The 24,092-nt window shown below is 36.4% G+C and overlaps 1 protein-coding gene across 1 annotated transcript in view; it reads left to right on the top strand.

The window, feature by feature from the left end:
- Positions 1-24,092, top strand: part of ADGRB3 (adhesion G protein-coupled receptor B3) — a gene marked incomplete at both ends in the record, with an annotated part of 792,585 nt that overhangs the window by 316,299 nt on the left and 452,194 nt on the right. Inside the window, 3 exons of the mRNA XM_081251355.1 lie at positions 2,614-2,778; positions 16,921-17,085; positions 17,563-17,727. Coding sequence (XP_081107481.1) covers positions 2,614-2,778; positions 16,921-17,085; positions 17,563-17,727 — 495 coding nt within the window. The remainder of the gene's footprint in view (positions 1-2,613; positions 2,779-16,920; positions 17,086-17,562; positions 17,728-24,092) is intronic.

Here is a 24,092-nt window from a genome sequence, read left to right as displayed (position 1 = left end):
CGTCACAGTTTTCACATCCATTTATTTCCCTAAGAAAAAAAAGCTTTCACTTAAAGGAGTTATTTTATACATCCCAATCTGAATAACAAGATATTTTGTATACTTATTTCAGAAACCTGTAGTAATATAATTTGGGTATTTTGTATTCCTTATTTCATCTCTAGATAAATCAGAGACATGATATTATAGCTAGTGTCTAAAGAAGTAAACTATAAAAATGGATCAATTTGATTTTAGTTTCTAGGTACATTTTTCAAATGGACTAGATCATTTACAGATTTTCATACTTTACTGAAAATAAAGTAGTTTATCCAATGAATTTCCATTAAAATAAAAATATTTAATATTTATCATAAATCTTTATGAAAAGGATTCATAAAATTACAAGATTTGTGCTACAATTTCCTACTAATTCAATAGTATCAAGTATCAAAAGTAAATTATTAATAACTGTATGTCTTTTTCAAATGAAAAAACATATTTTTGCTTTTTAAAATTGATGTGGAGAAGTAATGAAATTTCACCATGGAGCAATAAAGGTTGTTAAAAAGTAGTGAGTAAGAATCTGCTGTATAAAGAATAAGTAAATAAAATTCCAAAAAAAAATTTTTTTAAGATTAGTTTCCAGAGGATTCCAGATCCATAATTTAACTAAGTCATCAAGATTAATGAACACTTATTTGAGATTTTAGAGAAAAATCTGCCAATTTTGCAGCTTTTTCTTCTGAGATTGTTCACTGCATGTGCAACAATGTGATTTGATAGAAGACAACAGAGCCAGAACAGACCAGAACCAGAAATAAAAATACTATATAGTCTATTAGCATCTTATATAGAAAATCGGGGAGAAAAGGTGGTTTTTAAGTGGAGAACATTTGGTAACTAGAAATAAATGTGAAAGTTGCTTACAGGTGTACAGTTTACATAACAAAGTACATTCATATATGTTACTTTTAAATTATTTTGCTGTAATTGATCATATATACCTATATGTAAATATAGGTATATGTGTATTTTTTTCCTTGGACTTAAATACAGACTTCCTATTAATTCTTATACCAATGGATACAAATTGTCTTTGGTGTTCTCAGACTTAAATGGGAAAAATGCGAACATCTTAATTTCTCTCACTTTTTCTGTATAGCATGTTTGAAATATACTTTCCAGAGCAAGTTTCACAGAATCTTAAAGAATTTTTCATTGGATATTATCTACATTTGGCTAATTTTTCCAATATTTGAACATATTTTCACAAGTTGGGCAACTAAATGGTATAAATAGAAGAGAACGGGCTGCCTCATAATTAAGGATGTCATATCTGTGTTTTTAAAGTAACCACTTGGTCAGCAGATAACATGCAAAATATTCTAGATGTACTATATTTACTGGCATGTGTCCTCTGACACTTCTGCTTACCCCGACCAATGTTGAGGAGAAAATGAACATCTTTGTCATGTTTTGTGATAAATTTCTACTCCCCTTACTCATGTCAGTGGGTGTTATATCAAACATCTGCTGAGGAATTTTTAAGAGTAAGGCAGAGGTTCAGCATCAAGACGGGAATTTTGAAGTGAAAAGCACATTTTGCCTGGCTTCTTTTGATTTGTATTATCCATGGAGTGCTACTGCTTACTGTCCCAAATGTTAAGAATTGTGATGGGATTGGTGACTTGACAGTGCAAGAAAGTGACCTAAACTTTGAACCCTAATGGACTTTCTGCAAAAGATGTCAACATTTATTTGCAGTGGTTATTATGGAGAAACACAAATTATGTTAGTATTTCTGATCAAGTGTGTATTCATTGTAATGGCATATTTGAAGTACTGGTGTACTGATAGTTATATAAGACATAACTTAGTTAGATCATATGTTTTTTCTAGAGTTTTTATTAATTAGGAGGATTTCCAGTGCTCTCCAGTTACTGGAAAAGGACAGGTATCTTCTGTTTTTCTGGCTATTAGAAAGAGGTCTTCATATTTGCCCATCGTTTTAAAACTGGGGAGAGAGGAGGTTCTTATACAAGTAGATAGAGTTCTTGAAATTTCCCTATTATTCAAAAGACGGTGACTTTAAACACCCACATTTTTTAAATGGCAAAAATATGCTTTCTAAAATGTGAAGTCAAAAAGCTGTTTAAAATATGTACCATCAATTTTCAGATTTTTTTTCATTCTGACATCATAAAATTTATTAATCCTGAAACTTTGTAAATGTTGGAAGAATTAAATTGACCCTTATCTATTTAAATGCAATTTTAACTCCAGAAGATCACTCTAAGAAATTTAGTTGATGTTACTTTTACATAGAAGTAACTCATGACTATTTTACTATGAGGGAGAGAGGGGCATTTCCATTAAAAAAAAAAAAAAAACATTTAAAGTTTATAACATAAATCATTGCTCAAATACTAAAAGAGGTACATGCAATTTTCCATTAGTTAAATGATTGCTGACTTAATTTACATTTTGTGACAAATAAGAGTAATTCAATTGAATTTTTAAAATATCTTCATACTTGTCTATTCGATGAGTTTCCTTCTTAATTATAAAGAAAAATAATCTTTGACTTCGCCTCTCTGCTTCTGTTGTTGAACCTTCTTTGCTTTATTACAGTCCATGGAGTCTGGGAGGAGTGGTCTCCGTGGAGTTTGTGTTCATTCACGTGTGGTCGAGGCCAAAGAACAAGAACACGGGCGTGCACTCCGCCCCAGTATGGGGGAAGGCCGTGTGAAGGACCCGAGACTCATCATAAGCCTTGTAATATCGCTCTCTGCCCAGGTGAGCCTGTTCTGGATTTGGGGAACTTGGCATTTATGTCCCTGTGTATGGTCCCTAGGATACTTAGGAGATATAAAGAGTACAACCTTCATTCAGTCACACTGAAAAATGTGTCCTTTGCTTATTGGTTCTTGCTTAAATAAAATTGGGTACCTTCCTTGATTCTATCATATGTAATTTTGTATAATATTTCCTTGACTGAGTACCAATGAATGCTGACCTTTATTGGATTTCTATAAATAGGAATATTAATGATTCCCACTAAGATTTTATCTATAATTGGATTTCCCTCCTGGAAAAATTATAAACCATCCCAAAGACCTGAATTGACTGTTGCATCCACATTGGCACTAGAGAGACTGGTGTGGAGGCAATCCTTCTGATGTTATTCTCTCACACTCACTCAGCTAAGGAGTGGGATGCACCCTTGACCACGTGTGAGCATGATAGACATTTGCTAGGAAATCAGACATTCTAGGTTCACTGCTAGATGCATAAAATGGTTAGATCATAAATGACATACAGTCTTTATCTGATTATGAGTGTATTTATGTTATTTAAAAATGTTTTCCTTCAAAATATTTCAATTCTGTTTTACCCGACTTTGCTAATTCCACCCATTACTCCAGAGGGAAGTCTTTGTAATGCTATTATTTAGATTGCTGAAACAGTCACACATAAAACAGATACCTACAAAATGAAAAAGACTGATCTCCACCTTGAAGGGGATTGCAATTTATGAGAGAAAATAAAAACAAACAAATGATAGAATCTCCCCAGGGAAAGCAAAGACACTTCTAGAGGAAGACACAGACAGGAGTGGCAAATGGCAGAGGCTAACAAAAATGACAATGGGACCATTATAAATAAGCATCATCTTCTCTTTGGGAGAGTTTCTCACCTGTCCATGCTGTCACATGTTCTACATGCAAGCAACAGAGCTGGGATGCCAGTAGTAACCTCCAGACACATTATTCAACTCACACTGAGTCCCATTTGCCCTCTAAATTCCCCAAGTTAATATACTATATTATAAGGCAGTGATTCAAAGTTCTTCTGGAAATTTTAAGAAACTAAAACATCTGAAGACTGAAAAACATCCAAAAATGTAGAGAAGCAACAGTCATCTAACAAGCTTAATTGTTCTCTTTTACTGGCTTGCTACACTTAGGAATATACATGTAAATATGTAGTACTTGTATTGAGTAATATCATCACTTTTAGAACGTTATGAATTCTACAAATAGTTAACACAACTCATATGATTCAGTATTCAGGTATTATGAATATTGGGGTGTCAATAATCATGATTCCTTATTTGCAAATCACTCCCAGAAAATCTACTGATGTTCTGTCTTATTTCTATCTCTCTGTAAACATACAGATAGGCACACAGACTCACACATATATATTTATGTTCTGCCTTTTTTCCAAAGATTTGAGTAAATTTATACAAATTTTAGAATATTTTTTGACTGCTGAGCTGTGATATTTATGGGGAGCCAGAGTTCACTCTTATTTTTCTGTGGAGGGTGAAAAAATAGATAACACTGGGAAATAAAAAATTATAGCTAACTATAGACTATATTTTAATATATTAGTTTCTAATTAATTATTTTACCTCAGTTGATCCTCATAAGTACAAAGATAAAATGGCACTGAACAGTAAAATGGTATCAACCAGGTTTTTCATAGTCCACTTTCCATGAATTTTTTCTAGCAGGAAAAACCTTGGATGAGTCCACAGAGATGCTGAGTTGTTACAATTTAGATAAGAAAACTCATTTTTCTAAGTTGATGTAGTTTTTGCTTTATCACTCAAGTAGTAACCATGTGTGTTTTACCTGTATTATACTATCACTGGAGCTACTCTAAGACCCTTAAATTTGGTTGGCTTTCTTTTGTTAGGTCTTTAATTTTGGGGAGTTATGATTATGCTAATTGTAAATCTGGCCTAGCTCACATTTTCTCATAAAGTGAGCATTATGGATCTATCTTGAATACTTAATAAATATGTTGTTTCTGACTTCTGTTATTTCCATTCTTGGATTTAGTTACATCATAAAAGATAAAATTCTTACCATATTTTATCCCAATTACCTTACTGTCTGAACGGGAACTCTTATAGCTATGATTTAAAAAAATATATATTTTTATACTCTGCTCAACATTTTGGCATTATGTTTTTAAATTATATAAGATATGTTTGGTACAAATATTTCAAATTCTTCCTAGATATTAGAAGAATTAGAACTAATTTCTTATAGCTAATCTCAGGCACCTTCACTAAATATAAAGCATTATTAAGTATCAACTAGATGTAAGACTCTACTGAGAAGAATATATAGTCCTTGATCTCAACAAATTTGTAATATCTTCTGAGGATTTAGCAATAAGTATGTGAAAAATTGAATGCAATTCTGAAAAGCACATACATATATTCTAGTTTCAATGAGAGGTGGTAATTTGAATATTAAGTGGTTTCAACCTCCATTTCTTGTAGCAATCCTACCTGAGATCCCTAAGAAAACCTCTTAAGGGAAAACCTATAATGAGAAAACTGTCAGTGATGAAGAAGTGGGCCAAGACCCACATTTGGTTCTCCTTGGTTAGGCTGATTGTGGAATGAAGAACAGAATAGAGCAGAGGAAACATTCAAAACAACAAACTGGGTCTCTGCTCACCACCTTTGCAAGATTTGACCATGCACGTTGTGGTCATGGGCAGTGACGTTTTAGTGTGGGATCATGTCAGAGCAGCGTCCCAGCTTCCTGCTTTTAGGAAGCACATATCACCCCCATAATGAAGTGGATACTATGTAGGGATGATGAATATTGCTCACATTAAATAATGAAATGGTTCTAGTTATGCAAATTCTGATGTCTACTGCTAAGTAAATGGCATCCTATTTTTATCTGATACTTTCCTTAGTCAATGTCCAACTTTCTCCCAACTTCTTTAGAGGTGAAAATAAACCACTTGCCTGAGATCCATATAAGGAGAGAAGAAAGGATGGAAAGGGTAGATCTGATCTGATATTTCCTAGTTTGAGTTACTAGTTACCGACTTGTGTACTGTGTCTGAGAACAGTGACTGGTGTTGGTTGGGGGAGGTGAGACAGAGGTATACAGAGCAACAAAAGGATTTCACTGCGATTCAATCACTGGCTCATAAATGTGATGGGACTTCGTTTTCCTCTTTTTCTCATCTGTAGTAATAATTACGTGTGATACTATGGAAGGATGTGTGTACGTATGTGTGTGTTCAGGGGTGTTTAGGATATGTTTCTCTTATCACCAAACTCAGAACTGCTGGCAGTCCAACCTATGTTTTCTGTTTTCTTTGAATTTTCATTGCAGTCTCTAACTGAGCACCAAGCTCATAATTGATATATTTGAGGACAAGGAAATGCTCTTTTATTTCCTGTTTATCTCTCCATGCAACTTTGTACCTGGTGGTATGCAATAGATGACTATTAATTGGATTTTCTTGACATGTATGAATTTCTAATACTCATCCAAATTTTTCTAGGATATTTTCTGTGCCTACTTAATAATACATTAATTTGTTGTAGGCGAAAGATCTTGGACTTTTGCAAGGGAACACATATTTAAATTTAGATATCATCTTTTCATATGCATGTTGCCCCTCTGATCCTTAGTTTCTTCAGCTGTACAATGAGGACAATATAGTAATACCCTCTTCATGAGAGGACCATGGTAGGTAGCAAACTAGCAAACACCCTCTAATACTAGTATTATTATCATGTCAGTGTCTTCCAGTGAGAGTCCATCAGGATGACACTTGTAGTTGAACAAGTTGGGTTTGTTACTCTTGGCAGTGAGGGGAAATCAACATAGGGAATTGCAGGGCATCTTAGTAAGGGGGTGTTAGGAAAGATTTATCAAGGGTTTGGGCTTGTGTTGGGTGATTTCACAGAAGGTTTAAAAGAGTGGGGCTTTGCTCCACATTTGATGGTGTCAGGGAAGGGGGACAATGCTATGATTGGGTATCTTCGTAAATTATCTAGGACGAGGGAAGACCAGATGCAGTTGGTGAAGAAGTGAGTCACTCATCTTAGCTGAGAGAGGAGAATGTTTGGAACATTGTGTGTTCCACGGGGACCTTGTCTTTGTCTATGAAGTGATCTTGTTTTACCTCATTTTTATCACATTCTAAGAGTGACCTTGTCTGGTTATTAATGTGTTTTCTGGTGACTTTAGGTCCAACAGGGGATAACACAGCCTCGCTGTGACACCAAGGAAGCAGCCAACAATACTGAGGTCTGTCTAAGTGTCAGACCTGAACCTGGGTGTCACCTTGGAGGTAATTCCTCCTCCAGGGTGATTTGATCACTTTAGATGCTTCTGTTTTTAACGATTTTTGATGTTGATTAATATTCAACTGAAGAAAAGTGACAGACATATGGAATGTTTTCATTTTCTAGGTAGGCCCTCCATTAAAATTATATAATGTATATCTGCAAAATAAAATTGAAATTGTATTTTCCAAAATTAAATTATTTTGGGAAAATGAAAGCTTAAGTTTTTAGTTCAAAGCCTCAAGCTCTATGGTAATTTTCTTCGTAGTATTTTACTTCATAGTATTTTTTTTTTTTCCTCTGTCAGTAGCTGAAGACTGGAAGAACCAATTATTTAAGTTTGGCCTTCTTTGTTTCAGATTTGACAGTTCTCTTTCTGATATATATTTATGAAGTAGAGTACAAGTAATATAGAGGATAGGTAGGGATAAATAAGTGAGTGACAGATTGAAGACTGAAATAAAGAATTATTGAAAAGTTTTCATTTATATATGGGGCTATGTATAAATGAATATAGTTATATGATTCAGTGGTCTGGAGTTCACAAGACATGGATAAAGGTTTAGTCCCAATCCTTAATTTTATTTATTTATTTACTTATGTATTTATGTATTTATTTTCCAATCTTTAATTTTAAATATTTACTTAGGAGACTTCTTCCTCTTTTCTATTCCTCACTTCTTTCATTTTTAAAATAGAGCTGGTATTCATTACCCTTCTATATCATAGGAATGTTATGTGATTAAAATTAGGTGGAAGTATCTTGAAAACTATAAAACAATATAAAGTCGAGGATCATGATTTATATGGGAATATTACTTTAAAAGCAAGGGATTTGGTGAAGTAAACTCAGGATATTATGATAGTTTTTGAGCTTTATTTCTTATGGATAGCCTTCATCAGACACTCAAAGGGAATCTTTGGCTAGGATTGTTCTAGGGAGAAGTGGCTGCGTAAGGGCCCGTTTCAGTCTGTGGGGCTGAGCAGTCCTGCATTTGAGAAATTCATTCCTGAGAATCCAGAACCGTTCCAGACAGATCCCATTAGGTTGTAGTTTCCAGATATATTTGCAGACTCATAAACTCTAAGAAGAAGGAAAGAACCACCCAACGATAGGTCCTGAGGAAAACAGCTGGAACCTAACATCTGTTACTTAGAGCAAGAGGCTTCAGTCTCCTGTGGTCCTAGTATTTTGATCCTTCAGCATTTGTGAGAGGGTGACCTCCCCACAGTCCCTCTGCAGGGAACGTTCCTGTGATGACAGAGAGTGGAAAGATCCTGAGCCTTTGCCCTACCTTGGTTCAGCGGTCCCTGATTGTCTCAACATGAGGATGTTATAATTTAAAACACAAATGCTGCCTCATTAACCTGGTCTTTAATTAAAATTTGCATTTCATCATCTTAACATTCTAGTCTATTATGTGGCAATTGTATTCATTTTGTGTCATTTCATATTTTCAGCATTATTCTGGTGATCTTTCAGTGCTTAGCTTATGAGAGTTTTTTAAAAAAGTGTGTCTTTCTTAATCCTGGCTTGATATCTTTTACTATTTAATATTTGTCTCATTTAAACTTTGTCTTAATTTACTTACCAACCTTTTTTTTAAATCCTTCTTAGCCCTTACCATGATAACTTGCTTCTATTCTTAACTCTAATTTTTAAAAATGATATTTCATTTTGATTTTCCTCTTTTGTCATTTATTTTAAAATGGCAAATAAGAAACATAGGTTTTTGCTCTTCAGCATATGGCTCTTCTACATTTCAGTCTTGTATCCCAAAGGAGTCTTTCCCATTCCCTGGGTAAGTCCCAATTCAGTAAAAATCAGAGCTTTCCAACTTTGACATCCCTAAATCAGATAGCCTGAAAGTCAGGGACCAGAACTCTTCTCCTCCCGATTCCTCCCTACAGGTAACTTAATAAGTCATCAGCAATCAACCCAGAACAGTTGTTGAAATGATGGTTTTAGTATTCAAAATATTCATGACTTTAACTTGTGATTATTGTTATCCAACCTATACTATAGTGTCACGAGTTATTGGTCAAGATGAGAAAATAGACTGAAACATATTATTTTCATTAAAATGTATGAAAGTCACAGGGAACTATATTCAATATCCTTGGATAAACCAGAATGGAAAAGAATATAAAAACAAATGTATATATGTGTATAACTGTATCAATTTGCTATACAGAAGAAATTAATACAACATTGTAAATCAACTATAAATATTTTTTTAATAATAAAATAAGATAAAATGTATCATAGGAATTGTTCCCTGCACATCGGAGACAGGATTTTCTTCCGGGTGAACACAATTGCAGAAAGAAGTTTTTTTTTTTAACATAGCAAACTCCAGTAATCTAATGTTTTAACCATTGCAATTTTAATTCTTCTGGGTCCAGAAAAATCTGGTCATGTGTCATATTGCTGTAAAAAACTTTGCGTCCCCAGAGTGACACTGTTGTATAAGCAAGCACGTTATGTGAAGGTAGGACAGGCTGATCTCAGCGTCCTCCTAGCTTCAAAATACAGCCTTGCATTCTCTATTCTTAGTCACCTTTGTGGGATGGTTCGTTAAGAAATAGGCATTTGGAGTTTGTAAATTGAAAAATAGCACTGGCAAAATCCAACTGCAAATGCTTATGATGGAAATGAAAAGACAGTGCTGATTCTTAACCTGACTGCCTATCATGGAAGAAATTATGTCCTCTAATATGATGTTTACCAAATGGTGTCCCATGAAAAGGAAAAAAAAGGGAAAGAGGGGAGAGAGGATTGATTTTTAAATAAATTTGGGAGATACAGCTTTAAACAAAGTCTATTCAGAGTAGGACTCCCTGCATTAGGTCTATAACGGCATCACAAATTCAATGTGTCCCAAACAGACATTCTTATTTCAGGACTGTGTACCCGCGGACCTGTTTGAAACCTACTCTAACCCAATTCAGTAAAAGGTTCTACCATTTACCCATGTCTGGTCTACACTCTAGTCCCCAACATCTCCCATACCCATTCTTGTCTCTGTGCAATCCAATCTGCACACGACTGCAAAATGAAGGGTTAAAATGTCACATTTCTTCCCTACTTTAAAGTCCTCTCGTGGTGCCTCACCTTGTTGGCCCCATGCCCGCCGGGCCCTCCAGGATCGGACTTCTGCTCACCCTCCAAACCCACCTCCTGCTGCGTCCCCCTCTTCATGAGCCCCACGAGCGACCAGGCTTGTCTCTGTCCCCGAATACACAAAACTTTCTAGACCTCAAGACCTCAATTGGGTAGAGCCTTCCACAGAACCTTATGTTTCTGGCTTCTTCTAGTGATAGGGACTAAGCTCTCCTGTGGTCACACTGCTTTCAGAACACTTCCAGCTGTGACTCTATTGTTCACTCATTTGTTTGCTTGTTTATCATCATCTGTCTCCACCACAGCCCCTCAGACTACACGTTCCAGGAGAGCAGAGCTGGGTGGGTCTTTATCAGCACAGCTTCCCCTGAGTCTAACAGAACAAGACAGGTCACAGTGCGGATGCTCTGTGCATCTTTACTCAGGAGTACAGAGGAGCCAGTTTGGGAATGTTTACATTTCCCCAAATCATTGGGAACACTTTTCTGACAAAATGACAAGGTGCTAATTAGCCTTCAGTAGGAACACTGGTCTAGAAAGACAGCTTTGAGGTGTTTTCAAGCTTGTGGTTTTGCAGTGAGTCTGGGGGTTCTCCCTGTAAGTGTGGAAGGCAGTCATATCTGGGTGGGTGGTAGGGTGGGGAGGGCCTTGGTGGTCTCTTGCCTCCGTACTCACCCAGGTTGAGAGCAAACCTGAATGCAGCTGAAGGAGAAGGATCTTTGGCACCATTCTGGATCCCAGTTAAGCATCAGAGAAAAAGAAAAATAGTCTCTTCATGTCTTGTGTGGTACCTAGACAAGAGGTTATGAAATAGAAATCTTAGGTGTATCATATGATAATTGGTTTTAATCCCAACATTTAATATGCATTATTTCAGACTAGGAAATGCTTAAATGCCCATAACAGAACTCTTAATTTCCACCTCTCAAAAACCTCTACTTTTTCCCATTCAGTAAAATGACACTACCATTTCCTGAAAGATCTTTTATATTTTTATTTTTTTTGGTTTAGGTGATTTCAGCGATATTGTTTTCTTTTTTAAATTTTTTATTGACATATAGTTGGTTTCAGGTGTACAGCAAAGTGATTCAATTATATATGCATATATATCTTTTTTATGTCAGATTATTTTCCCTTGTAGGTTATTATAAGATATTGAGTATAGTTCCCCATGCTATACAGCAGGTCCTTGTTGTTTACCTATTTTATATATATTAGTGTATATATATTAATCTCAAACTCCTAATTTATCCCTCCCCCCAGAACATAATTAATGATTTTTTTTTAATTCTAGGATGAGAAACAAACAAAAAACATAAAATAAAACAACGTTCCACATTTGGCACTAAAGAAACTCTTTCATGTACATAGAAGTCAATTGTCTAATCTTTTAAATTAAATTCACATACCCCTCTCTTTCTAACCTCTCAATTTTCCATTTTCACAGTGGAAATGGAACTTTGCCTTACCACACTTTATAACACACTAAAGGAATATTGGATTTTTGCTCTTTCTTAAAAATATCCAATCAGTTACATTGTCAAGTCCATTCTTTCATACTGGTGCAGTGAATGTTCAGTAAAAGAAACTTATAGTTCTCAGTGTAAAATAAAACGTCAAAAACATCCACTTGATACATCTTCAATTTCATTGTTATTTATTTCTGTAACTGATTTATAAATAAAACTGTTCATATCTAAAATATGTTTTGTTGATGTTTATGGTGGTGGTGAACCTCAAAAGTTCCCTCAAATATCTAATTTAACTCATTCTTGAACTTTAGCCCAAACAGAAAATGTGTACTTTGGCAGAAAGGACTGAACTAATATTACAAATGTATGGATTTAAAATGTTTAAAAAATTTTAACAATGGTGATGCAAAGTCTTCTTTCAAAAAAAGCCTTCTGAGCAAAACACTTCACAAATATTTTTCCTAATCTCTCTTAGGCAAGGTCTTTCTTCCTTCCTCATCCATAATACAGCCCCCTGCCAAACTATCTTCTCTGATTCCACCTCTGACTCAGTCATTACCACGTGCTCATCTTCCTAGCCAGACACTAACCCTCTGTTCTTTGCAGTGAGTGTGTAGCTATTATATTCATTAAAAAAAAAAGCTAAAAGTTTACCTCAAACCAGAATTCTTAAGGAAAAGAGATATTCTTTTATTCTGCCCACTGAGCACTAAACTGATTGGCATTCCTTAATTCATCTTAGTTTATGTGTTGCTTTCTGAATGTTCTCAAAAATTTGAATACCTGTATATTCTTTTGCCAAATAGATGGTACATATGCTGCAGGCATGAATGTTTTTTTTTTAACCATTCTTCTCGAAAGCAAACTTAATAAGTGTTACCTTTGAAAAGCAAAATTCTGAAATGAAAAACACTTTCATCTTCAAAGCCAACATACAGAGGAAATGGATAGTTTATATCATCCTCTTGATTCACTAGACTTTTTAGTCTGGCAAATGGATTACATAGCAAATAAGATTGTGTCAGATAATTTTAATAAAGTGAGGTGCTAAAATTACATAAATGGGATGATTAAATTGGCATTTTGTGATTTTTCATCTCACAAAGTGTTTATTAAGTACCGCTAGACACATATTAAACAGGCTTCTTTTTAACAGCTACCATCAAGACCTGAAATTAGGTTGAAAGTATTCACTCCTATTCTGCCAGGCTTTCTCGTTTAGGTGGGTTTTCACAGCAGCATTAGTTAATGTTGGAACTTTGGATTTATGGTGAACTGTCTTTCGCTGTAATGAAATCGACCAAGAGCCATGGAATGATATTGGAAAAAGTAGAGAGTCATATCCTAGTGCATTTATAACACTTATATGCTAGTTTATGCCTTCTAAATTAGGTAAATATTTTTGCCTTATTCCTTTGCTCCCTTGTAGTTTGTGGCCTGTGGGATTATACCTTCATGAATGCTGTCTCTTTTGTCTAAATTATCGAAATCATAATTACTCCCCAAGTAGGTGTGATCTGTTCTCTGAAAGTCTTCATTGCTATGTTAAGATGTATTGCTCTTAATTTTTCATTTACTTATTTGTATGTGTAGTACTTCTTTTACTGTTATCCTAATTTTGAGGTTGGAATTCAAATTCTTATATTTCTTGTTAACACCTACCACAGAGTCTGATGACTAAGAGATTCTTAATAGTCATTCGAATGAGTGAATAAATAAATGTATCTCAATTTGAATTTCCAAAGACAAATTCAACCATCTATATTCCATTCTGGTCACCAGACACCTGGACGTCATTTTGGTCCTCTCTCCACTCACAGTCCTTCCCGTGTGGCCCTGATCTCCCCAGGATGCACCATTGGTACTTCCTCCTCATCCCAGCTCAGACCCTTCTCACCGTCTCCCGTGATTCTTTCTCTACCCTGCATTAGATATGATCAGAGGATCCTACTGAAATTTTTCAATGGCTTCTTTTTTTTAAGTTTCTCTTTTACCTTTTCTCTTTTTTCCTTCTTTTTCTTTGTTTTCTTCTTTTTTTTTCTTTTTTCCAATGGCTTCTTAATGATCTGTGAAAAATAGGCAAAATCCATAACACAGTTGACCAAAAATTTGCAAAATCTGACCTCTATCTTCTTCCCAAACTCCTCTGTGTAGTTATTCACCTGGCTCTCTGGATGCTGTTCACAATGCCCTCCATTCAGTCCTGCCCAGGATCTTTGTGTATCTTTGTGTAGGGATTTCCTATTATCATTCAAGCATACTTGAAACCTCACTTTGTCTGGGAAGACTCCTCAGGCTCTGTAAACCCTTATCTCACAGTGTCTTGAAATTATCCTTTGCAACAATGCTGTAGAATTAATTTATTTAGCATGGAATTAATTAGTTAACTCATTCTAGGGGTTCCTTTTCTAAAATATGAGCTCTGTGAGTTACTGGTCATTATTTATTGTGTTAATTGATCCCTGTACCCATCTCCAAGATCAAGGTCTTGGCTTGTTGAGTGGTCAATAAAAAGAGATACCAGACACATAAAGTAAATAGAAGCGCAGAATCAGGTAATAGTTGTTTGGGGGTCAATAAAATCTAACTGCACTCATTTAGAGCCTCTTGGTCGGGACTCATCTTCAAGGTTAGTTTTATCTTGTACAGGCACCTCAGAGATATCACATGTTCAGTTCCAGATCACCTCAGTAAAGTGAATATCACAGTAAAGTGAGTCACACCAATTTTCCGTTCCTCAGTACATATAAAAATTATGTTTACATTAGACAGTAGTCTCTTAAGAGTGCAATAGCATTGTGTCTTTAATACAATGTACAAACCTTGACTTTAAAATATGTTATTGCTAAAACATGCTAACCATCATCTGAGCCTTCAGCAAGTTGTAATCTTTTTGCTGGTGGAGCGTTTTCTTCCATGCTGGTGGCTGCTTACTGATCAGGGTGATGGCTCCTGAAGGTTGGGGCAGATGGGGAAGTTTCTAAAATAAGACCACGGTGACGTTTCCCACATGGATTGACTCTTTCTTTCATGAACGATTTCTCTGTAGCATGCAGTGCCGTTTGATAGCATTTTACCCACAGCAGAACTACTTTCAAAATTGGAGTCAATCTTCTCAAATGTTTGTGCTGCTTTATCAACTAAGTTTATGTCATATTCTAAATCCTTTACTGTCATTTCAACAGTCTTCACAGCATCTTCACCAGGAGTAGATTCCATCTCAAGAAACCACTTTCTCTGCTTGTCCATGAAAAGCAACTCCTCATCCCTTCAAGTTTTATCATGAGATTGCAGCAATTCAGTCACATTTTCAGACTCCACTTCTTTCTTTTTTTTTATGTTCCCTTATTTTTTTAATGTTACTTTTTAAAAAAAATATTTATTTATTTAGGCTGTAACAGGTCTTAGTTTCGGCATGCGGAATCTTTAGTTGCAGCATGTGAACTCTTAGTTGTGTCATGCATGCAGGATCTAGTTCACCAATCGGGGATCGAGCCCAGACCCCCTGCATTGGGAGCAGGGAGTCTTACCCACTGGACTGCCAGGGAAGTCCCTATGTTCCCTTACTTTTATTTTTACTTATTTTTTAACTTTTTACTTTGTATTGGAGTATAGTTGATTAACAATGTTGTGTTAGTTTCAGGTGTACAACAAAGTGATTCAGTTATGCATATACATGTACCTATTCTTTTTCTAATTCTTTTCCCATGTAGGTTGTTACATAATATTAAGAAGAGTTCCCCAAGCTTCACTTCTAATTCTAGTTCTCTTGCTATATCCACCACATCTGCAGTCACTTCCTTCACTGAAGTCTTGATCCCCTCAAAGTCATCCATGAGGGTTGGAATCAGTTTCTTCTAAATTTCTGTTAATGTTGCTATTTGGACCTCTTCCCATGAATCATGAATGTTCTTAATGACATCTAGAATGCTGAATCCTTTCCTGAAGGTTTACTATTGACTTTGTCCAGGTCCATCAGAGGAATCACTGTCTATGTTGGCTATAGCCTTATAAAATGTATTTCTTAATAAGATTTGAAAGTCAAAATGACTAGCAGGCATGAAAAACAACATTAATCTCACTGTCCATCTCCATCAGCACTCTTGGGGGACCAGGTACGTTGTTGATGAGCAGTTATATTTTGAAAGGAATCTTTTTTTCTGAGCAGTAGGTCTCAAAATTGGGCTTAAAATATTGAGTAAACCATGTTGTACACAGATGTGCATCATGTCTCCTTCTTTGTTGCTCCATTTATAGAGCAGAGGCAAAGGAGATTCAGCATAATTTTTAAAGGCCCTTGGATTTTCAGATGATAAATGAGCGTTGGCTTCAACTTAAAGTCACCAGTTGCATTAACCCCTAAAAGGAGAGTCATCCTGTCCTTTGAAACTTTGAAGCCAGGCATTGACTCCTCTCTAGCTATGAAAGTCCTAGGTGGTGTCCTCTTCCAATAGAAGGCTGTTTTGTCTGCATTGAAAATCTGTTGTTTAGAGTAGCCACCTTCATGAATTATCTTATCACTACGGCTTTCTTCATATTAGCAATAACCCTGTTTCACTTTCTTCATTCGTGTGTTCACTGGAGCAGCACTTTTAATTTCCTTCAGGAACTTGTCCCTTACTTTCACAACTTGGCTACCTGTTTGGTACAAGAAACCCAGCTTTTGGGCTATCTCAGCTTTCAACATGCCTTCCTCACTAAAGCTTAACCATTTCTGGCTTTTGATTTAAAGTGAGGGATGCGTGACTCTTCCTTTCCCGTGAACACTTAGAAGCCATTGTACAGTTATTAGTTGGCCTCATTTCATTATTGTTGTGTCAGGGAGGCCTGAAGAGAGGGAAAGAGATGGGAGAACAGCCAATGGGTGGGGCAGTCAGAACACACACAGCATTTCTCTGTTAAGTTCCCTGTCTTATACGTGCCTGGTTCCCCAAGGCAATGACAATATTAACTCAAAGGTCACTGATCAGAGATCACCATGACAAATATAATAAGAAAAAGTTCGAGTTATTGCCAGAATTACCAAAATGTGATGCAAAGGCTCAAAGTGAACAAATGTTGTTGGAAAATGACACTTGTAGGCTTGCTCCAGGCAAGACACCACAGAACGTCAATTTGTAAAAAATGCATTATCTGTACAGTGCAGTAAAGGCATGAGTGTACTCTGTGTACAGCCCTCTCTTCTAGAAGACCTTCTCACACTGTCTCTGCTTCTGCTTTGGCAGTTGATGGACAGTGGCAGGAGTGGAGCTTCTGGAGCCGGTGCTCCGTGACCTGCTCGAATGGGACCCAGCAGAGGAGCCGGCAGTGTACTGCAGCTGCCCACGGGGGCTCCGAATGCAGAGGGCCCTGGGCAGAAAGCAGAGAGTGCTACAACCCCGAGTGCACAGGTGAGGCCAGATGACTGCATGTGAAGGATGCCTGCCCTTTAGATAATGTGACAGAATCATGCCAGACGGTCGTGGCATCGTCAGGTAATTATACATTTCTAGTCAATGAAGCCAGTGATACCAGAGCTCATCCTACTGTATGTTACATGAATAAAGCAACAAAATTCAACAGATTCTTAAATTAGATGAAACTAATGAGATTACATTAAATTTTGTTTAAATTGATGAAATCTAGCACGGAGCTCATGTTCTTTACAATTAAAGGTCAATGTCCATTTGCAGCTTCTGACAAAGTTACAGAAACTTCTGTTCATCACAATGCTCTAAATTTGACCAGCAAGTTAAATATTTGTGTCCGTTTTATTCATGGCAGTAGATTAATAAAAATTGAACAGACAGTCATGGGCCTCAGATTTTCGAATCCCTAAAGCAGTGTGCACTGGATGACTGACACTGATCTTGACATATTTCTTTCAGCCAATGGTCAGTGGAATCAGTGGGGTCATTGGAGTGGGTGCTCCAAGTCCTGTGATGGCGGCTGGGAGAGGCGAATGAGGACCTGCCAGGGTGTGGCGGTGACCGGGCAGCCGTGTGAAGGGACAGGCGAGGAAGTGAGAAGATGCAGCGAGCAGCGATGTCCTGGTGAGTGAGCTCATATCGTCCCCAGGGAAACACTTTGGTACCTGGGGGAAAAAAGAAAGGATTAAAAACATTGTCATTGGTTAAAGGCCGTATTTCCTCAATGGAAGTATTGCTAATAATAAGTGGCAGTTTTCTTCTTTCCATAATGTATGAGGTTTTGTCTGCTTATGTGTCATAGACTGTGTCTTCTATACATTTTTAAATTATTTTCTGAAAAATGACAATGAAAAGTGTAAAAACACCAAAGTAGGCATGTTGAACAATAACACGGCTAGAAATTTTTGAAATTAGGTTGGGGTACTGTTTTTTTTCACTCTCTCTATGAAATATTTGTTTACTGAGAACACAAAACAAGTTGCCTTAGATTATTATATTTTATTATTATTTTTTGGTGGTACGCTGGCCTCTCACTATTGTAGCCTCTCCCGTTGCAGAGTACAGGCTCTGGACGTGCAGGCTCAGCGGCCATGGCTCACGGGCCCAGCCACTCCACGGCATGTGGGATCTTCCCGGACTAGGGCATGAACCTTTGTCCCCTGCATCGGCAGGTGGACTCTCAACCACTGCGCCACCAGGGAAGCCCCTGCCTTAGATTATTTTACTAGAAATATAGAGACATCAGTGTGAGGTAGATTAGTAAGGAAATAAAGAGACGAGGTTGAAACTCAGAAACTTGTAAATTCTGCTGTTAATCCATCCTGATGTGTGACCTTGGACACCCCAGTTTACTAGCCCTTGCCCCAGTCCCACTGTAAAAGGAAATTCCTGTGAGGAACTCACTTTATAACAGCATCACGCCTTAATTCATAGTGAAAAAATGGAAGTATTGCTACATTGGAGGATTTTACATATGAGCATAGAAAAAAGAAAAGGTCAGAAATTGCCCAGAGTATAAATCATATTATATTATAGGTCATATATTTTAAAAGCTCATTTAGAACAAAGACTCCTTCCTAAGTGTGTGTACATTTCATAAAATACTATTGACACACTCAAGACTCAATAAATAAGTGAAAATTCGGATTTTAGAATGATACCATTGGCAACATTTTATAAACATGCTGGAAAAGCTAATAGCATGGAATTTAAAAACTTCATAGTTGGGTATAAAGTTCTGAACTTAGAGAATCTGAAGACCCAGTTACAGCCCTTGTTACCACTAGTAACTCTTGTGGGCAAGCTCGCAGATCTTGGGCTATCTGGTCCTAGTGGGTGTGGTGACTTCAGCTGTTTGAGATTCCTTTTCAGTTCAGGAAACTATGGATTTCTGTCTCTATGTAACATAATTACTGGGATTTAGAAAAACCAAGGAATTCTAAGAGCTATCCAGGGATCAAAACTTTTTATTTCTCCAAATTTAGGGTTCTAAAGACTTTTCATGGTTCAACACTAATAGCAACAGAAACTGGACTCTAAGGATAGCAGTATATTAGTAGTATTTCCTTAGTTCTTAAAAAAGATCTAAAATTAGTTTTGCTAATTCTTAAGGCCATATGAATCCAGAATGATAAGAAGTAACCAGCATGCAGGACTCTGTTTAGAAGGAAACCTATACAGATTAGCATCATGAAATTTCTACTGTGCTGCATAAGAATTAAGAAGTATTAACAAAAACATTTCTTTTGCCCAGGGAGAAATTTCACTGGAACAGTAGGCATGACTAAATAAGACCCTTTTAATATCTGAAGTTATCTGAACTAGTCTGAGCGTGCCAAGATTCTTAATTGGTCCTTTAAAACTGACTTTTATCTGCATATATAGAGGTAAGATGCTGGTGTTTGCAATCAGCTTTATAAAGATTGCCACCTGCTGTTTGGAAAACATTTTACATATCTATTTACAAAAAAGATATTATACCTTATTGGCTAGGTTTATTCGCTGGCTTTCGTGCTTACAGGGAGATTGAAAAATTATCATATAAAACTGTAAACACTTTTTAGATTATATATATATATATATATAATTTTGGTATTAACCGTAACATTTTCATTTTTCTCTTTTCAAAAATATGATTTGAAATCCCCTCATGTACGTAAATAACATTTTTGAATTAAAATGAATTATTGAATCAGTTAAACAATTCACAAATTAGTGCTTATACAGGGGTAAAAAAATAAATATATGTACCAAGCTTTTGAACATATATCCTAATCTTGCACCTTCATACAAATCACATTATCCATTAAAAATTATATGTGACTATCAATTTCAAATATGCTTTCTGCCTCTGTAGAGTATAGAAATTTTATCAAAATAAAGGAGGTTTTTACTTTTAATATTTATCCTTTAACTTTTCAGTGCACAGCCATGTCATCCCCAGATTATTTTATCAAGAAAGTGGGATTTATAAATAATCAGTTTTCCACGGTGGACTTGATTTATATATTGGCTTTTCAACTCCACACAATTGTTTCTCTGTAGTTAATATATATTCCTTTATGATTAGAGCATAGGTTTCCTAATTTCTGCCATTAGATTGCTCCAAATTTACACATTGACAATATAAATTGAGAAAACTTTCAAATTATCTTAAGAGTTGCTAAGGCATTTTTTCTCATTTTGTCAGTGATAAAGCCTGAACAAATGTCTCTTCTGAAACAACGTTTTTTTCTAGTATTATTTTTAGTACTGTTCTCTCTTAATTTTTCTTCCTCTTGCTGGAAGCAAATAAACTAGTATTTATTTGTATGCTTCACTTAATTTGGATACAACACAAATTAATCAAGTTTTCCAAGAGACCCTCAGTTATCAGGAAGGAGAAATGTAATATATGCACATCTTTGTCTGGATAATTAATAAAAATAATGATTAGTCATCTGGGTTTAATCAAAAGCTGTTATGGCATCTAATAAAAATGGAAAATAAAAAATGTTTTCCCATCAAGATTAGGATATTTCTTTCCTGGTAAATAGATAAAATGAAAGTATTAAAAAGGGCATCAATGATGCCCCTGTCTTCATAAGAAAAGAGAATTAGAGGGATTAAAAAATTATATTATTACTTTTTTTAAATACCGCTAGTTAAAGAATAGAGTAGCTACAAAGGAGATAATTAAGTTGCCCAATTTTTAAATTGGTCAACCCCACCAAGTAATGATTTCGTTGATCTCAATCTTATTGTATACCCAGGCTTTGAGGGTTAAAATAGTAGAAAGTTAATAGCTCCCCTAATTATGTTATGTTGCTACAATGTGAAAAAATACTATTTTTAATCTTTCGTTTGGTTGTTTTTTTCCCCCAGTATTCCACTGGTTAATATCATTCAGAAAGCAGAGTTACTGGTGATTGGCCTACATTAGCCCAGGCTTCCCAGGGCCTCCCTGCTCTGCTCCCAGGGAAGGGTTTGCTCTTTCCAGAGCCCAATTATAGGATGTATGACTCTTTAGTCATTAGTTGCTAAATTGGAAACTGCCATTCACAGAGAGACATTACACTTAATTTATACATAAAATGTCCTTTTTGGAGTCACCATTGCTTTGTCTGCAAGTGGTAAGTGAAGCCTGTAGGTTAAATGTTCTGAGAAAAACTTTGAAGTAAGTGTGCCATACCATAAATGTGCATGGTAACATCAACTTAGACCAGAGATGGAGCAATTATTGGGATACTGAACTCTAGATGTTCATCCCAAGGGAAGTCAGCAGTGATGCTGTGGGCTCAGACTTGTCTTGCACATTGGGATGCATTTGTGTTGGAATTTGGCCCCCTGTAATGTGCTGACTCTAAGCTCTCAACAGCCCCCCACCCCTCTGGAGTGACTGTTTCTGCAAGATTGCTCCCCAGCAGAATTATGTCTTCTTTGAAGACCAAGAGAGCCGTTCATCTCGTTTCTGAGTAATTTTCCTTCAGTAGAAAGAAAGCATCACCATGCTTGCTTCCTTTGGGCTCCTACCTTCTCTGAGTGCCTCTCGATATTGCCCAAGCTGTGCTTCTCAAAATTTAGTGGACAAATCCCTTTTAAAATCACATTAAAAAAATACTTAGGAATAAAACTGACCAAGGAGGTGACTTATATGCTGAAAACCATAAAACATTAATAAAGGAAATTGAAGATGATTCAAATAAATGGAAAGATATCCCATGCTATTGGATTGGAAGAATTAATATTGGTAAAATGGCCATACTACCCAAAGCAATCTACAGATTTAATGCAATCCCTATCAAATTACCCATGACATTTTTCACAGAAATAGAACAAATAATCCTAAAATTCATATGGGACCATAAAAGACCCACACTTGCCAAAGAAATCCTGAGGAAAAAGAACAAAGCAGGAGGCATAACCCTCCCAGATGTCAGATAATACTACAAAGCTACTACAATCAAAATAGCATGGTATTGGCACAAAAACAGACATATGGATCAATGGAACAGAAATAGAGAGTCCAGAAATAAACCTGCACACCTACAGTCAATTAATCTACAATGAAGGAGGCAAGAATACACCATGGAGAAAAGACAATCTCTTCAGCAAGTCGTGTTGGGAAAGCTGGACAGCTCAATGTAAATCAGTGAAGTTAGAACACACCCTCACACCATACACAAAAACAAACTCAAAATCGCTTAAAGACTTAAATATAAGACGTGACACCATAAAACTCCTAGAAGACAACATAGGCAAAACATTCTCTGATATAAGTCATACTAGTGTATTCTTAGGTCTGTCTCCCAAGGCAATAGAAATAAAAGCTAAAATAAACAAATGGGACCTAATCAAACTTACAAGCTTTTTCATAGCAAACCATAAACAAAACAAAAAGACAACCTGCAGACTGGGAGAAAATATTTGTAAATGATGAGAACAACAAGGGCTTAATTTCCAAAATATTCAAACAGCTCATACAACTCAATAACAACAACAAAAAAATACAACCCATTTGAAAAATGGGCAGAAGACCTAAATAAACATTGCTCCAAAGAAGAGATACAGATTGCCAATAGGCACATGAAAATATGCTCAACATAGCTAATTACTAGAGAAATGCAAACCAAAACTACCATGGGGTATCACCTCACACCGGTCAGAATGGCCATCATTAAAAAGTGTACAAACAACAAATGCTGGAGAGGGTGTAGAGAAAAGGGAACCCTCTTACACTGTTGGTGGGAATGTCAACTGGTGCAGCCACTATGGAAAACAGTATAGAGGTTCCTCAAAAAACTAAAAATAGAACTACCATATGATTCAGCAACCCCACTCCTAGGCGTATATACAGACAAGTCTATAATTAAAAAAGATACATGCACCTCAAACTTTAGAGTACAAAAGAATTACCCAGAGGGCTTGTTTCATTTTTTTATTATTTTTTTTAATATTTATTTTATTTATTTATTTGGCTGCACCAGCTCTTAGTTGTGGCAAGCGGGATCTAGTTCCTTGACTAGGGATCAAACTGGGCCCCCTGCATTGGGAGCGTGGAGCCTTAACCACTGAACCACCAAGGATGCCCCCAGAGGGCTTGTTAAGACAGAGATTCATGAGCCAATGTCCTCTGCCACAAGGTTCTGATTCAGTAGGTCTGGTCCAGGCCTGGGAATCTGCATTTCTAACAAGCTCCCAGATGATGGTGATGATGCTGCAGATTACCTCTTGGGTTGCACCAGCCTCGAGTATAAGTAAGTAAGTAAGTAACTAAATAACTAAATAAATATTAGTGATAAAACTCACGAAGGGTGGAAACAGTTCTCCACCTCAGCTCCACTGTTGAAAGTTAAGGTATCATCTGAATAAGGCTGCAGAATTTTGTCTTATTCACACTTCTTCACACATAAATAAGAAGGGATTGTTTCTGGAGTCAGTTCATAATGAAAATACAGACAATGCATTTCAAGTCTCCCTACCCAATTCTTGTTTCAACCAAAATAAAACAGAAAAATAGGGCAATTAACTAGCTGCTGTAGACAAAGTGGGATGGTTTAGGCAGAGCTGCTCAGTTGTACAGCAGTAGTACTCCTGTTTTGTGGGGAGCTGGAGGGGTGTCACTGGGACCTGTCTGATGTGAGGCTCTGCCCCACCAGGACACAGACCTTCTGTAGCAGGAGTGTGCTTTCACTGCTCCGTCCCCCAAGGCTCTGAGCTACTATACACACACAGGTGGATAATATCTGGGCTGGGTGTCAGGGCGGAGGATGGGGTCTGAGTGCACATCGACTTAAAGTTCTGAGTTCCCAGTTGGAGGAGTGGGGAATTAATTAATCACTATCAATATAAATATTTTGTCTCTGTTAGAGACAAGTTAAAAAGTTAGACTTCTAAATTGTGTGGACCACCGTATTTTAGGGTTAAACGTAATCATTCTTGGAAACCCAAATATGTCAGTGTAAAATTTACATATTTTAAAGAGAAAAAAATTCATAGGGCTTCCCTGG

The sequence above is a fragment of the Mesoplodon bidens genome (genome assembly GCF_964165515.1).
Source record: "Mesoplodon bidens genome assembly, chromosome: 12".
Lineage (NCBI taxonomy): Eukaryota > Metazoa > Chordata > Mammalia > Artiodactyla > Ziphiidae > Mesoplodon > Mesoplodon bidens.
This window is presented reverse-complemented; position numbering and strand designations above follow the sequence as displayed.